The following is a 17,694-nucleotide window of genomic DNA, read 5'->3' on the forward strand; positions in this document are numbered from 1 at the left end:
TGCCTCCCCAGACCATCACTGACCCACCACCAAAACGGTCATGCTGAATAATGTTACAGGCAGTGTAACATTCTCCATGGCTTCTCCAGACCCTTTCACATCTGTCACGTGTGCTCAGGGTGAACATGCTCTCATCTGTGAAAAGCACAGGACGCCAGTGGGGGACCTGCCAATTCTGGTGTTCAATGGCAAATGCCATTCGAGCTCTATGGTGCGGGGCAGTGAGCACAGGGCCCACTAGAGAACGTCAAGCCCTCAGGCCACCCTCATGAAGTCTGTTTCTGATTGCTTGGTCAGAGACATTTACACCAGCGGCCTGCTGGAGGTCATTTTGTAGGGCTCTGGCAGTGCTCATCCTGTTCCTCCTTGCACAAAGGAGCAGATACCTGCCGATGGGTTATGGACCTTCTACAGCCCTGTCCAGCTCTCCCAGAGTAACTGCCTTTCTCCTGGAATCTCCTCCATGATCTTGAGACTGTGCTGGGAGACACAGCAAACCTTCTGGCAATGACATGTATTGATGTGCCATCCTGGAGGAGTTGGACTGCCTGTGCAACCTCTGTAGGGTCCAGGTATGGCCTCATGCTACCAGTAGTGACACTGACCCTAGCCAAATGCAAAACTAGTGAAAACAGTCAGAAAAGGTGAGTAGGGAAAACAATGTCGGTTGCCGCCCCCTATTTTGGGGGTCGTCTCATTGTTGCCCATCTAGTGCACCTGTTGTTAATTTCATTAACATCAAAGCAGCTGAAACTGATTAACAGCCCCCTCTGCTACTTAACTGTCTAGATCAATATCCCAGGAGTTTCATTGACTTGATGCTCTACTCTGACTAAAAGGTGTGAATAATTAAAGGCAAAGGTTTTTAGATTTGGATAGGATGGTGAGGTGTTGGAACCCCTGTCAGGCTTTTATTGCTCTGCTGTGTTAAGGAGATTCACTCTGATTTGCCATCTGTAATAATCTTGTCCACCAATGGCACCGGGAATGAAAGTGGAGGTAAATCCAAAATTTTGAGCTGCTAGCAGAACAGGAATAGAGGGGACATCTTCCAATGGGAACACTTGTTCCTGTGACAACTGTCTAAGAGGTAATTTCTTTAACATTGAAAAGATATCCTCTCATTTCCTTTAGAGTCTGTAGGACAGGAAGTGTTGAAAAATCTTCCTAATGAGACACATGTCAAAAAGATCTCACGGTGCTTTTAACCCTTCCATATTATATTCAAAATGTAGTAAAAAAATTGTTTTTTAGATATAGTTTGTGGGGTTTTTTTTAATACAGGCCATGTAAATACCTAAAAGTGACCCAGTGTTGGCCTCTTGCAGTCCCTGTACAGAAGAAAATACATTTTATCTTTTTTTTATCTGAAGGAGAAGTGTTTGTAATCCCTGGAAATTGCAGTTTGCATCTTCTAACCGTTTTCTGATTGGATGCTGCCATCTGCTGTCTAGTTTCACTGACTTCACAATTCAGATTCTAGTTTCTATTGAGGGACAATTTTTATTAAAGAAGTGATATTGCTTATGTTTTATTCCTCAATACGCTGCCACAGACAACCCCTTCACCACTGTGCCCCATTACTCCTCCTTCTCTTCTCCATTCAGTGCCAAACTTACCAATTTGTGCTGCACTCTGATGATTTGAGTGCTTTTGGATGGTGCCCACATGGCTGGCCATCCTTCAAAGTCTGTGGGCAGCTTAGAAGAACGCTAGTTCTGGCATCAGCATTTAAAGAAGATGATATCAGGACAAAACACATACAGTACATAAAAACATATATAAATATTATAGATTTTAATTGTTTTTATCAATTTACAAAATGCAAATTAGGCAAACAGAAGAAAAATCTAAGTTAAATAAATGGTGACTAGCCTTTGGCTTCAGACCAGCATCAATTATTCTAGGTACATACAGTGTTTGTGCACAGTTTTTGAAGGAACTCAGCAGGTAGGTTGCTCCAAACATCTTGGAGAACTAACCACAGATTTTCTGTGGATGTAGACTGCCTCGAATCCTTTTGTCTTTTCATGTAATCCCAGACAGGACATTGCCTGTATTTCTTAGCATTAAGGACACATACAGCCAGATATTTATCCAACATGTCATACCAGCAGGGAGATATGTGATTGGCCCAAAACCTATTCTTCATCTGGACAACCCCTAACATACAGTTAATGTCATTAAGAACTATCTTCAGTGTAAAGAACAAGGAGTCCTGGAAGTGATGGTTTGGCCCCCACAGAGGCCTGATCTCAACATCATTGAGTCTGTCTGAGATTACATGAAGAGACAGAGGGATTTGAGGCAGCCTACACCCACGGAACATCTGTGATTAGTTCTCCAAATGTTTGGAACAGCCTACCTGCCGAGTTCCTTCACAAAATGTGCACAAGCACTGTGTGTACCTAGAAGAATTGATGCTTGTTTGAAGGCAAAGGGTGATCACATCAAATATTGATTTGATATGGATTGTCTTCTATTCATTTACTTTCCATTTTGTTAATTAATGGGGTTCTATTTCTGAAAGCATTCTGAATAAGTGTGCATGTATACACACACTATATTGCCAAAGGTATTGGGACACCACTCCAAATCATTGGATTCAAATGTTCCAATCACCTCCATGGCCATAGATGTATAAAATCAAGCACCTAGGCATACAGACTACTTCTACAAACATTTGTGAGTGAATGGGTCGCTCTCAGGAGCTCAGTGAATTCAAGCGTGGTACCGTGATAGGTTGCCACCTGTGCAATAACTCCATCTGTGAAATTTTCTTGCTATTAAATATTCCACGGTCAACTTGTAGTGGTATTATAAAAAACTGGAAGCAACTGGGAACAACAGCAACTCAGCCACAAAGTGGTAGTCCACATAAAATGATAGAGCGGAGTCACAGCATGCTGAAGTACACAGTACGCAGAAGTCACCAACTGTCTGCAGAATCAATAGCTAAAGACCTCCAAACTTTTTGTGGCCTTCAGATTAGCACAACAACAGTGCGTAAAGAGCTTCATGGAATCGCATCCAAGCCTTACATCACCCAGTCCAATGCAAAGTGTTTGATGCAGTGTTGTAAAGAAGGCTGCCACTGGACTCTATAGCAATGGAGATGTGTTCTCTGGAGTGATGAATCAGGCATCTCTGTCTAGCAATCTGATGGGCTTGTCTGGGTTTGGCAGGTGCCAGGAGAACGGTACTTGCCTGACTGCATTGTGCCAAGTGTAAAATTCAGTCCACGTAAGTATAAATGCAGTACAGTCCTTGGACGGCTGGTGAGGGGAAAGGCTGGCCATTCCTTGCCACAGGTTATCCCCCCTTCAGTCTAATAAGAATGCTGCTGATAGACTCATGCACCTTACCAACCGATCAGTGACTGTTGCCCCTCTCTTCCAATCCCTTCATTGGCTTCCACTAACCCAATGTATAAAATTCAAAATATTAACCAAAGCTTACAAAGCCATCCACAACACTGCCCCTAGCTACATCACCAACCTCACCCGCAGATATCGTCTAAATTGCCCGCTGCGCTCCTCCCAAGACATCTTGCTCTCTAGCTCCCTCATCACTTCCTCCCACGCTCCCTCCAGGACTTCTCCAGAGCCTCTCCCATCCTCTGGAACTCCCTACCCCTGTATGTCCGGTCAGCCCCCACCCTGTCGGCCTTTAGGCAATCTTTGAAAACTCACTTATTCAGGGAAGCCTACCCCACCTCCACCTAAGAACTGTACTTGAGCCACCTCCATCAAAACATAGCCTACAGCTATCACCTTTTGTACCACCTCCCCCTTCCTTTAGATTGTAAGCTCCATGAGCCGGGCCCTCCTATTCCTTCTGTACTGAAATGTATTGTAATTGTACTATCTCCCTTATATTGTAAAGTGCTGTGCAAACTGTTGGAGCTATATAAATCCTGTATAATAATAATAGTCGAGGGGAGATTATGGTGTGGGGTTGTTTTTCAGGGGTTGGGCTTGGCCCCTTAGTTCCAGTGAAGAAAACTTTTAAGGCGTCAGCATACCAAAACATTTTGGACAATTTCATGCTCCCAACTTTGTGGGAACAGTTTGGGGATGGCCCCTTCCTGTTCTAACATGACTGCCCACCAGTGCACAAAGCAAGGTCCCTAAAGACATAGATAAGCGAGTTTGGGGTGGAGGAACTTGACTGGCCTGCACAGAGTCCTGACCCCAACCCCATAGAACACCTTTGGGATGAATTAGAGCGGAGACTGCGAGCCAGGCCTTCTCATCCGACATCAGTGCCTGACCTCACAAATGTGCTTCTGGAAGAATGGTCAAACCTTCCCATAGACACCCTCCTAAACCTTGTGGACGGCCTTCCCAGAAAAGTTGAAAAAGGGTGCAAAGGGTGGGCCAACTCAATATTGAACCCTTTGGACTAAGATGGATGCCATTAAAGTTCATATGCCTGTAAAGACAGGCATCCCAATGCTTTTGGCAATATAGTGTACATGTATATATCTATATCACGCTGGATAGATTGGAAAAGGATTACAATAGTTTTGTCTTCTGTCTCTGGCCATATTGGGGAGATTTTCACTTATTTCCTGTTGTTGGAACGTCTGTACAAGTAATTTGGAGGAGGGTGGTTTTAGGACTAGACAGCACTAAATAAGTTATAAGTGCTAACGGTTCCTTACTCTACTAAAAAATATGTTTCTATTTTTTTGTCTTTTCTAATAGGAAGTGAGGGGAAATATTTACAATGCGTATACAGTAGTAAAAACTGAGAGATCTGATCCTTTATTACGTTGTACAAAATTAACTGAATGTTTTGGCCGAATTCCCATTCTTTTTTAGCTATCACATGGCACTTTTGCCTATTTTCAGATTTTCACTTCTTCATTTATAGCCATTTGTAAAAACCATGCTGCTTACACACTTCAATAGCACAAGCTGAATTTTACACACAGAATTGAATGAGTTATAGCAGGGTTTCATCCCTTGTTAAATTACTCGCTCCAAAGTTTCAGCCAGCTTAACTTGGACATGGGATTCCTCAACCATTATCCGACAGTTTTATGACTATCTATTAGCTAAAGCTTGACCCCCTCTGTGTGAGTGTAGTATCCCCCCCTCCCCCCCTCGCTTTTGATGTATCTTATCTGTAGCTCTTTTTTTTCTCAATCCCTTCTAACATTCTGCTTAAACTTTGTGATTTGTAATAGTACTGTTTGGACTTTGAAGAAGGGGACATTCCCCGAAAGCTTGTCCTGAAAATTGTATGTTAGTGCAAATAAAAAAAGTATCACAGACAGTACTTAATTGTTTGAGCCAGACAAGGAAAAGCCTCTAAGCAAGTAGCTCTGATGTGCTGTTTATTTAAATAAACCCAGAGAGCTCTGGAAATCCTTGGTCATGTATTTATATATCTCTTTGCAAAACAAAGATTATACACGTGTAGTAAAAACATATAGACAACAATTTTAAAAACATGTAAATTCTAAATTTGAAAACAAAATTGCTAAAATTGACTTCAAACCATTTAAGTTTCCTTTTAAACCTGGCTTTATTTTTACAGATGTCACATCAAATGTAGCAAATTGCTTCGTGAAAACTGTCTGTATTTTTATTATAAAAAGTCTAGTAAATGCATGTGATGTGTAATATTCCAGCGTCATTTGTGACAATCAGTTACTGTAAACGGCGACAAAAAGGTGCCAAGAGATTGTGGAAAAATCCTCTTGCAAAATATTTTCCTGTATCGTCGATTGAGGGACACAGAGTCCAATATAGACAGTTATATACCTTCAGGTGGAATGAGCATTAGGCAAACAAAAGTATAGGCCAGAATGTGGTAAAAGATGTTTTAGTGAGCGCTACCTTAAAAAGTGAAAACGTGTATAAATATGTATACACAACAAAGTTAATAAGCAGCTGATACACCGAAAAGGTAACCAAAAGAAAACCTCCAATAATACATGTATATCCAGATAGAATGGTGCAGCGCTAAATAATAGTACACAATTAATACACACAATATGCTAGTGCAAACTAATATGCATGCGTGATGTCACTCTAGCCCTTATCCCTATGAATACGCGCATCGCACGAAACACGTCAGGGGGGGTAGCAGCAACAGGACACCTAACCACCGCTGGTGGATACCCTGAAATATATGGTCAGTAACTTCTTTTAAAATCCTTTTATGTACCCCACACCAACCAACCCTGAATAAAGGTACCTTAAGCAGTATCACGCTATGTGGTCTCTTATTGGGCACTCTGTGTGAGTGCTATCATTCGCAGTGCCCATCTGGAGGAACCATGACCCTGGTGGTGATACCTGGTAGCAGTTTCTGGTGACCTTGCCTCTGTGGAACCGGGATGGTGATCTGTGGGTAACCCGATCCGAGATTTGATGACCGATCTATGGCCTGGTGACGCAGGATTATATATTGCCTATTTTAAACACACATTTGGTGAGTGCGTTTTTTACCTATTTGTGTGGTTTGCACCTATTATCACACCTTGGATCAGGACGTCCACTCACCTGGAATTAGGATCTCTCCATGATCCGCACTATTATATTGAACTTTTTAATATTTATTGATCACCATCAGAGTGACATCACGCATTTTAGTTTGCACTAGCATATTGTGTGTATTAATCGTGTACTATTATTTAGCGCTGCACCATTCTATCTGGATATACAAAAGTATAGGCCAGCCCCTAGGGCCCTTGCCACACCAGCCATGCTTCAGTTTAGTTTGGTGTCCTTAGGTCACTCTGTTGCCTGCATGTTGTGTGGGCCATTCAGATTTATCAGAATGCAACACTCTTAAAGTGGAGCTAAACTCTAGAATATACCCACCTCAACCTTCCAGCGATGCAACAGTTCCATCCCTTGCTGGCCGCTGTCAACTCCCTGTATGCTGGCTTTTTGGTGTCTTGATTGCCCGGTGGGGGATGATGTTATCCTGCCCATGCGCACAAGAGTCATTTATTCTGCATATCCAGAAATACCACACAGGCAGGTAAGTGTGTATTATTGCATAAGAGACCTAGCTGGTCTCCTTAGCAATAAAGAGCTGCCTGTTAGCAGTTTTATTCAAGTTAGGTTTAGTTCCGCTATAAGGAAAATCAATTCCCTGTTTATATCTGGAGGTTTTTGGAGGGGTTCTCTGGCTTCCATTCTGTTTTTCTCAGTTGGTTCCCCAAACTGTTATATCTTTGTGTCCCTGAGGAAGCTCCTCCTGCATTAAAAAGCATGCTTAGCAGAAAAGACCATACATTTTTATGGCACAATCATTTGTAGAGCAAACCATATGGTTGCTACATCATTCAACCACCATCTCATGTCTGCGTCTGCTCTTATTTATACTATATATGCTCTTATATCCATGGATACATGTGGGTTGTAAATCGTACTAATAAGTGAAGATCTACTGAATACGTTTCTCTGTTAATGTGATTATTTTTCAAACCTTTAATGAATTTAAATCCTCCTTTGTATCCTGGCACACTAAAAGCTTTCTCCTTGAATTAGATTATGCATCTTCCTCTTGTCTGAGAGATAAAACAAAGAAAATTGCTGAGAAATCTAATTTACAGTTTGGATTAAACAGATTGATGAGGAACAGGACATTTTTAAGTCTTAAATTTGCTGTTTACTTTGTTCTTATGTTCGACTTTTATGAGACAGTTGCTTCTGATCTTTCAGCGTTTGCACCTGTTATTAGTTTACAGTTTATTATGCTTTTGCAGAAAGAAATAGCTGGTAAAAATGAAAGGAAAAGATCACTGTTTGTTCTTTCCTAATGGGGAAGGCTAAAGATGTTTTTGCTTCATTGTAGGGTAGTGGCCTCCATCTGCGGCCCACAGGCCAAGGATGCGACCCTTTGCTTGTCTTTATCTGAGCCTTGGGGCACTGTTTCTACCACTAATGAGGTACTATTACTACTACTGATACCAGGCACTGTTCCTCCCAATGGCACCAACAGTGGGGAACTATTCCTCCCACTGACATGAATAATGGGGCATTTTTTCCTCCACTGACACCAACAATGGTGCAAAATACCTCCCACTGATCTAAATGATTTGGCACTATTCCTCCCGCTGACAGCAACGGGAAGGGACTATTTGTCCAAATAATACTAGCAATGGGGCACTAGTCCTCCAACTTATCCAACGATGGAGCACTATTCCTCTAACTAATATTAACAATGGGGCACTATTCCTCCAACTGTGACGAATGATGGGGCACCATTCCTCTAACTTATCCAACGTTGAAGCACCATACCTCCAACTATGACCAACAATGGAGCACTATTTTTCCATCTATGAACAATAATGGAGCACTATTCCTCCAAGTAATACCTAAAATGGGGCACTCTTTCTCCATGTATGAACAACAATGGAGCACTATTCCTCCAACTTATCCAACGATGGAGCACTATTTCTCCAACTAATGCCTAAAATGGGGCACTAATCCTCCAACTATGACCAACAATGGGACACTATTCCTCCAACTATGACCAATGATGAGGCACTGTTTCCCCATCTATGAACAACGATGGGTCACTATTTCTCCAACTTAGCCAGTGATGAAACACTATTCCTCCTCTTGCTGATTACAGCCACTATATATATATATATATTTTACTCCACCAAGCTTGAAACATTGTCTACTCCCACCAATATTGGGGCATTTTCTACTCTCACTGGCTATAGTCTGGCCCTCCTAAAGTCTGGGGGTCAGTAAACTGGTGTTTTGTTTAGAAAGTTTGGAGATCCCTGCGGTAGGGAAATAAAAGGGGCTGGAAAGTAAGCACCAAGAAGGTAGGAGAAACCGAGGTCACCATCTGCTTTGTGAATTAGGCTGGCCATAGATGGGTATTTTTTTTTTTTTTCATTCAGCTAGTGCGATGAACAAAAAAAAAAGACAGATTCCTCCATGCATACAGTTTAAATGTATGGAGAAATTCCCTCCCCTTCATTGGGACGGCTCTTGTTTTTGTCAGAATTCACTGGTCAGTTGCTGTAGGTGATTGGCTCCAGTTTCTGACCGGCTCCAGTTTCTGACCGGCTCCAGTTTCTGATCGAGAAAAGTTTTCCAACATTCTCCTTCCACAGAAGTCGGTCAAACGATCAACTTCTGTCGAGCAGAGATGGCTGCACACTAATTGAAATTTGCCCTGTCCCTGTTAAGCCGGCTGAATTTTGATTTGTTTATGGCCAGCTTTAGAGATTGCAACAGAGGACCTCCAGCATCAACTTTGCAATGACTGAACCATTTATAGATAATCATGTAAAATTCTGTACAGATCTAAATTTAATGTCCAGTGTCAAGGAAAAGGGAAGTTTAAATGTAAAAAGATTCTAGATTAAAAATATACAAAAATAACTGCTTTGTCCAGTATTTATCCCTTGTATTACAATGACCTTAACCTGATTTTTATGTCTTGATCTACCCAAAATAGCCATAATGTTTAAAGTGTATATATACACTAATTGTTTTCAGTTTTGTATAGAATGGGGAAAGATTGGAACCTCTTTCAGGTTTTAATGCTATCTGAGGCTCTGTTAGAGAGATTCCTCCTTACTTTCTGTTTTGGGGACAACCTTTTACAGGAAGTGAAGGAAAATCTACAGTAGGGAATATACAATTAGCCCCGGGTTCACACCGGTGTGACTTGACAGATCAAAGTCGCGTGACAAGTTGGACCCTATTTGCCGCTATAGAACTGTTCAGATTGATGTGAATCAAGTCACAGCGACTTTGAAAAAGGTTCCTGCACTATTTTTGTGCAACTTCATGTGCGGCCCGCATTGACATCTGTGTAAATGAAATTGCACAGATGTCGACGAGCCACACGTGAAGTTGCACTGATCAGCGGCTTTGAAATCTCGCTGAAGTAGCGCCACTTCAAAGCCACACCGGTATGGACCGGGTGTAAAACGTGATAAGGGTTCTAGAACCACCCTATTAACCTTTAAAGCTGAACTCTGGGCACAAAAACTTTCATTCAAATATATTTCACAATATCTACTGAGGATATAAATCTAAGTTACTGTATGTGCACCAAATGCCTTTACAAACCCAATTATTACCTTGTAAAAGTAACAGTGACATCATCACTGTTTGGATCATAGTCTGTGCAGAATGCAGAGCAATGGGAGGGGCCCAGCAGACCACACCCACTACAGACTGCCTTCAGAAAATTACAGGGGGGCAGTCTTTACAAGAAGCTCCCTTGCAGGGTCTTTAAAGGGAAAAAAACATGGGAAATATGCATATATGGCAGGGATGTACTACATATGTTTTTGTTTTTTGTTTTTTTTACCTTGACGTATACTCCTTTGTGTCTATTGTACAGCAAAAGTCGGCATCGCGGCGGAAGTGTGCTGCATGTAAAATCGTAGTTCATACTCCCTGCATTGAGCAGCTAGAAAAGGTAAGCAACCAATTATTTACCTGACAGTCACCCCTTGAATGAAAATATCTGAATGTAAAACTGTTTGTGTTGCAAACAACAACTGCTCATTCATTTCTTTTATTTTGAAACCTGATTAACCCAGTAGAATGAGTGGTTGCTGTAAAGGACTGCAATCAATGCTGACAGTGGTCAAAGATCAGCCAACCCTTAAGCCAGCCATAGATGGGTTGAATCTGGGCCGGTTCGGTGGGGACTGGCTGAGATTCAATCCATCTATGGGTAGTCTGGTTATAATAAAGTCTATCCTTCAATCGAATTCAGTACTACGAGCCTGTCAGAGTTTTTTTAAGGTGATTACTGCCGGTGGCTATAGTCGCTAGCAGTAGTCATTGTGTTTTGGCAGCTGGGAAGGCTCCCTACTGGCACAACACAGCAGTTCGGGGGAAGTGATTCCCCCATCGACAATGACTTACCCATGATTGCAGGAGAGAAAATTTAATACTTTTATGGCCTGCCTTTGGTATCCGTTAAAAATCTTTTTGCACTTAGTCTGGCTACCGAAGTTGTAAACCAGGCTGTTTGCCATGGATTACAGCAGCATTTCCCAACCAGGGGATCTGTGGCACACTAGGGTTCCCCCAAAGGTTGTTAAATCACTGTCTTTTTATCTGTCTGTAATGAGGAAGGCTTCCCACCAATCTCATTGCAAAGGGAGGGGTGGTCCTTAACCCACAGATTTTTAATAAAAGGGGGTTCTTTTCCCACTGACCACTATTGTATGGGGGTCCTTCCACTGACCACTAGTATATGGGGGTCCTTCCACTGACCACTAATGTATGGGGATCCTTCTCCCACTGACCACCAATGTAAGGGGTTTCTTCTGCCACTGACCACCAATGTAAAGGGGTTCTTCTCCCACTGACCACAAATGTAAGGGGGTTCTTCTCCCACTGACCACTAATGTAAGGGGGTTCTTCTTCCACTGACCACCAATATAGGGGGTCCTTCTCCTACTGACCACTAATGTATGGGGTCCTTCTCCCACTGACCACTAATGTAAGGGGGTCCTTCTCCCAGTGACCATTAATATATGGGGTCCTTCTCCCACTTACCGCTAACATAAGGCAATACAAGGGTCCTTTTCCCACTAAACACTAAAGTAAGGAGGTCCTTCTCCCATTGACCTCCAAAGTAAGAGGGTCCTTTACTTCTGACCACTGATAAAACGGGGGCTTTCTTCCACTGATTCCTAATATAAGGGGGTCCTTCTCCCACTGACTCCTAATATAAGTTGGTCCTTCTCCCACTGACTCCTAATGTAAGGAGGTTCTTCTCCCACTGACCACCATTGTAAAGGGGCCATTTTCCTTTTGACCACTAATAAGGGGGGCTCTTCTCCCACTGACCACTAATGTATGGGTGTCCTTCTCCCACTGACCATTATTGTAAGAGGGTCCTTCTTCCACTGACCACTAATATAAGGGGGACTTTTGCCCACTGACCACCAATGTAAGGGGTATTTCTCCCGCTGACCACTAATGCAAGGAAGTCTTCTCCCATTGACCACTAATGTCAGGGTGTCCTTCTCCTTCTGACCACTAATAAAAGGGAGGCTCTTCTCCCACTAATTGCTAAAATAAGGCAATACGAGGGTCCTTTTCCCATTGACCACTAAAGTATGGGTGTTTTTCTCCCATTCACCACTAATGTAAGGTGGTCCTTCTTTCACTGACCACTAATATAAGAGGGTCTTTCTCCTACTGACTTCTTAATATAATGGGATCTTTTCACACTGATCACTTAATATAAGGGGGTCCTTCTTCCACTGACAAATTGAGTTTGTCTCCCACTGACCACTAATATAAGGGTGTCCTTTTCCCGCTAGCTACCCATGTAAGGGGGTCCTTTACCCACTAACCACCAGTGTAAGCCCTACTACAATTCCACTAGTAGGGTTTTTTTCTGAACAGACTTCTGTAGCCGATCGTCTGAGATTCAAACCATGTGATTGGTTAGTTTGGCCAAAAACGCATTTGACTAGAAAGACATACTACACATCCTGTTTGTTTAAAGCTGACTTTGCTCTGCCTGAGCATTGATCATTGTAAATATGTTTTTTTATAGATAAATTTCCGATGCAAGCCATCATTTCGGGAGTCCGGGTCCCGCAACATACGGGAGGTATGAGCTGTGTTTTCTGAAATCAGAACAATATTTAATGGTAGGACATCAGTGTTGTGAACCATTCACTTTCCATTACTTCTTCTTGGTACACTCTTCCTGTGGTTAAGCAAATTCCAAGAATGAAGTAGTCAATATGCCAAAAAGTGTTAAAGCTGAAGGCCAGGTCTTCAAGGTCCGTTCTAAGGAAGTACAGAGTCCGCCATTGCTTCCCTTTTTTCTAATTATGCTAGTTCCCTGACTGCCATGGTGATCCAGGGGCTTCAGTACTTTCTAAGTCACAGACCTATTCTAGGCCATTTGTTTTAAAAGTATTAAGACCACAGACAGCCAAGCGATTAGCATTTTTCAAATGAGATCAAAGGGTAACCCCAATAGTTCCCCTAGTATAGGTTTTCTTTTTAAAACTGAACTTCAGTCTTTCCTTTAGTCTTGGAGAGTTCTACAGGTTCCTGTTCTGTACTGAAATTGTTTACTCTGAATTTACCGCACACTGTGAGCTTCTTACCGTGTGCATTAAAATATGCAGCAATTCAGATAGTGCCCTCATTTCCTGGATGAAGAGCATCCAGCATCATCTACTTCTTTCCAATTTACGCAGCGCTTTGCATATGTATTGTACATTCACATCAGTCCCTACCCTCAAGAAGCATACAATCTAAGGTCCCTAACTTAGAGTCATACATACACATACTAGGGACAATATAGACAGGAGCCAATTAACTTACCAGCATGTTTTTGGAGTGTGGGAGGAAACCAGAGTTCTCGGAGGAAACGCACGCAGGCACACAGAGTACATGCAACCTCCAGGCAGGAGGTGCCCTGGCTGGGATTCGAACCAACGACCCTAGTACTACCAGGCGGAAGTGTGTTATGACCAATCTGTGTGAAATAAACATACATTCAACCCAAAAAAACAAAAAACAAAACAGAATGCACAAAGTGACCTGTGTTAGGGCTTGATGAAGACCAGCATCTCCTGGCACTGTAGACAACCAGCTGTCCAAGGTGTCATCAGGGCAGGTTAGTCTTTAACAAGCCTTTAAGTGGTTGTACACCTCAGAAATGAAATGTGAATAAAGCATAACCCTTTATATAAAAATTATTCCTGCGCCAAAAAACTACAAAATCTAAACTGCTGCTGTGCAAAATGTGAAAAAACACAAACAATAAGAAACATAAATAAACAGTGCAAAAATAGATCTCTAAATCCAATCAAAAAAATTATTATATAAAGTGCAAAATAAATGTATCATAAACCATGAATTAATAGTGAATATCCCCAGTAGTATTAATATTAAACACCAAAAGTCCGTGCATAATAAAAATCAGAGGTTCCAAAAATTCTTCAAATACAAGGAAAACTTCCACATTCCACCTGTGCAAACCAACATCAAATGCACTCACTAGAACTTAGTGAGTGAGAAGCCTTTAGGGATTTTAAAGGGATCCTAAACCCTCTTTAGCATCCACTCTATAGAATTCTTCACCATCCGAATAGGCTCCACCGTTCAACCAGGAGAAAGCAATCTCAAATAGTGTAATATTGCCAAATAATAGTAAAATTTCAAAGCAGAGATTAAGGCCACTCACATGTCAGCAACTTTTAAAAGGCACATTTATTGAGTACAATAGCCTCCAGATGGAACACGAGCATTTTACAGCCTCCTCTTTCAGGAATCTCACATCAGCCACAGGATAAAGCAGAGAATCCACAAAACAGACCAACACAGCTCCCAAAGATGGCCGCTGGAACGCACCGCTCAGCGTGCTCTCCACTCACCGGAAGTGACATCAGACGTACGGAGAATGGACCGGAAATGCGTCGACGCGTTTCGCCCCTCCCATCGGGCGTTCTCAAGGTCTTGGGGCAAAATGGGAGGGGCGTTGACGCGTTTGGAAGGTGGAAGTTTTCCTTGTATTTGAAGAATTTTTGGAACCTCTGATTTTTATTATGCACGGACTTTTGGCGTTTAATATTAATACTACTGGGGATATTCACTATTAATTCATGGTTAATGATATATTTATTTTGCACTTTATATAATAATTTTTTTGATTGGATTTAGAGATCTATTTTTGCGCTGTTTATTTATGTTTCATAACCTTTCATAACCCTTTATAGTATGTGCTTTTCTCAATCCAGATCTCTAGGTATCATCTCTGTACTCTGCATTGTTCTTCTGCTATCAGTATGAATCGCTTCTGACAAGTTTTCCTGACACTAAGAGAAAAATGGTGACAGGGGAGGGACCTCCAGCAGATTGAAAGCCTCAGCTCTGTTCCTGTGTGAAGGGGGGGGGGGGGTCTCTCTACCCTCCAATCACCTCTCAGAGCTCTCCTCACTCATGGATTCAGCTCCCCACCCCCTGCTTTTCATAGCTGAGAGATCCTGTGTAAATTCTGCATTTTGAATGGATGTAGGGGAATGACAGCTGTAGATAGACAGTTACAGCTAACATAGGAGGATTTGTTTCATCTCTGTGTATCACCTGGGGCCCAGCACTTCATTGCATACCTGTAAGGGTTTACATCCGCTTTAACACAGGTCACTTGGTGCATTCTGTTGTGATTTTATAAACATTGACTGTTCAAGCCATGAAGAAGGAGGAAGCTATTTCTCCCAAAATGCATTGGCTGTATCTGATGCTGTTAACCATTAGATTGGCACCAAAACAGGAATAGAGGTGAAACCTACCAATGGGGACACCAAGAGGGGACTTCCTAAGTTTGGAGAGATTTCCACCTACTTCCAGTTGTGTCTATGGGACAGGAAGCGCAAGGAAATATTTCCAGTGGGACACAGATGGCAAAAATGAGAGAGATGAGAGTTGGTCTGACTCTTCCCTACCCTATCCAAAATGATAGAAACAAGTTTTGGCTTTGGATGCACACTAAGGTATTATTACAGTTCTAACACAGAAATGTGCTCTATGGTTTCTCTGTAATGGTCTCTTGCAGTTACAATTTCTTTCTTGTTCATTGAGGGACACAGGATAGTAGTAACTCTTGTATATATGGGTTATACTACAGGGGGTGGCATTATAACCTACATGTCTATGGGCAGCACAGTGGCTAAATGGTTAGCACTTCTGCCTGGCAGTACTAGGGTTGTTGGTTTGAATCCCAACCACGGCACCTGGAGTTTCCATGTTCTCCCTGTGCCTGCGTGAGTATTTTCCAGGTACTCTAGTTTCCTCCCACACTCCAAAGACATGCTGGTAGGTTAATTGGCTCCTGTCTAAATTGTCCCTAGTATGTGTATGTATGAATGTAAGTTAGGGACCTTAGATTGTACGCCCTTGAGGGTTAGGGACTGATGTGAATGTACAATATATATGTAAAGTGCTGCGTAAATTGACGGCGCTATATAAGTACCTGAAATAAAAGAAAAGAAAATAATTACCACTGTCCTGTGATTCTAAATGGATGTTAAGAAAATAATTTTATGATAAGTACAAAAATCTGATTTTTCTCTCTCTGTATGTTTTCTTGGATTGCTGGTTTCATAGTGCAATTAGCACAACTGCTCGCCTCTTTACTGAACTCACTCAAGTACTTTCTCTCTTTCTTTAGCCTGTAATTGTTCGGCATCACTGGGTTCATCGGAGACGGCAGGCAGGGAAGTGTCGGCAGTGTGGGAAGGTAAGAGACCTTATTAGTGTGCACTGAGGGGTAGAAGTGTACTTCGTCTAGACTTAAAAGGTTGGTAGATTTGTATTACAACTTGACCAATATTAATAGAAAATGGGGGGGGGGAGTTAAAATGCTTTACTATGTGTCTCTCACTGTGTTTTTTTCATTATCTATGTAGAAAAAACATACTATTGACTGGTTCATAAAGGGACAACCTCACATTCATTTTAATTTGCACATGTAGTATTTCTTGCAATATTTGTCAAAATGTGCTATTTTAACACTACTTAGCTAAAAAAATCAAATATAAATAAATATATATATATATATATATATATATATATATATATATATATATATATATAGAAAATAAACACAGCGCCAAAAATATAATAAAATCAAATATATAAAGTCCATACTCTTAAATGTTTCGTGCTTGAGTGATCCAATAAATAAACACGTGCAGAAGAAAAAGTCCAAAAATAATAAATATCCCGTGCCTTGAGACAAAAATAATTTCACCACATAGTGCTCATTGGAGCCTCCCCTATGCTTTCCATACTCACCAGATATGATGGACTCCAAGCTTTGTGGGCTTAAGGCTACGTTCACACTAGCGTTGTGTGCAGGCGGCAGAGAGGCGTTTGGGAAGCGTTTTTACCGCTTCCCAAACGCCTCTGCCAATTCTGCACATTACAGCACATGGTGCTGTTCTAACGGGAGCGTTTGCGTCATGTCGCGTTGCTTCGTGGCAAAACGGACGCCTCTGGTCGAGTCAGGAGGCTTTGAAGCCTCCTATTCTCGTCTATGGTGCCGCTCCGCAAACGCCCGGGCGGGGCGTTTGCGGAGCGGTAACGCCACTCAAACTGCATTATAGGCGTTTGTGGGGCGTTATTAACGCTTGGCAAACGCCTAGCAACCGCCACTAAACCGCGCATGCGGTGTTTGCCGAGCGTTAAAAAACTCTCCGCAAACGCCGGACCAACGCTTGCTAAACGCTATAGGGGCGTTTGGCAAGCGTTGGTAAAACAGCCAAGTGTGAACGAGCCCTAAGAGTCAAAAACGCTCATTTCTGGTGGAATGTGCTTGCAGAGATATCCAGGGTTCAATAGAGTGCCAGACCCATGGTTATGAAGTGTAGGTGCAATCCATCAATCTATTCCATAATTCTTCATGCGTGTAATAGAGGGAAGCAGAAAGGACACTGATAGTGTAATACTGTTGAGTTATTTATTTAGCTTAAAACAGCAATACATATTACATTCACATTTGATCAATAATACACAAGCCTTATGAATATATTCCTTGCATAGCCTCAAAGTTATACAGCGGTAATAAGATGGCTCCGGAGCGCCGTTGCATCGCGTGCGATCCACTCACTGGACATGACGTCACACACAACCACTGGAACCTGAAATTGTGTCAACGCGTTTCGCCCCTCCTACAGGGTGTTCTCACAGACCTTATATATTA

At 42.1% G+C, this 17,694-nt stretch overlaps 1 protein-coding gene across 6 annotated transcripts in view; it reads left to right on the forward strand.

The window, feature by feature from the left end:
• The window catches only part of DGKZ (diacylglycerol kinase zeta), a 303,200-nt gene that overhangs the window by 194,812 nt on the left and 90,694 nt on the right, over positions 1–17,694 (forward strand). For all 6 annotated transcript variants that reach the window (XM_089684552.1, XM_089684554.1, XM_089684553.1 and 3 more), the window contains 3 exons: positions 10,345–10,422; positions 12,529–12,585; positions 16,162–16,230. In XM_089684552.1, the coding sequence (XP_089540678.1) occupies positions 10,345–10,422; positions 12,529–12,585; positions 16,162–16,230 (204 nt within the window). The remainder of the gene's footprint in view (positions 1–10,344; positions 10,423–12,528; positions 12,586–16,161; positions 16,231–17,694) is intronic.

Source organism: Staurois parvus, unplaced genomic scaffold (assembly GCF_062004578.1).
Source record: "Staurois parvus isolate SC_StPar_1 unplaced genomic scaffold, SC_StPar_1.0 ptg000350l, whole genome shotgun sequence".
NCBI classification, from domain to species: domain Eukaryota; kingdom Metazoa; phylum Chordata; class Amphibia; order Anura; family Ranidae; genus Staurois; species Staurois parvus.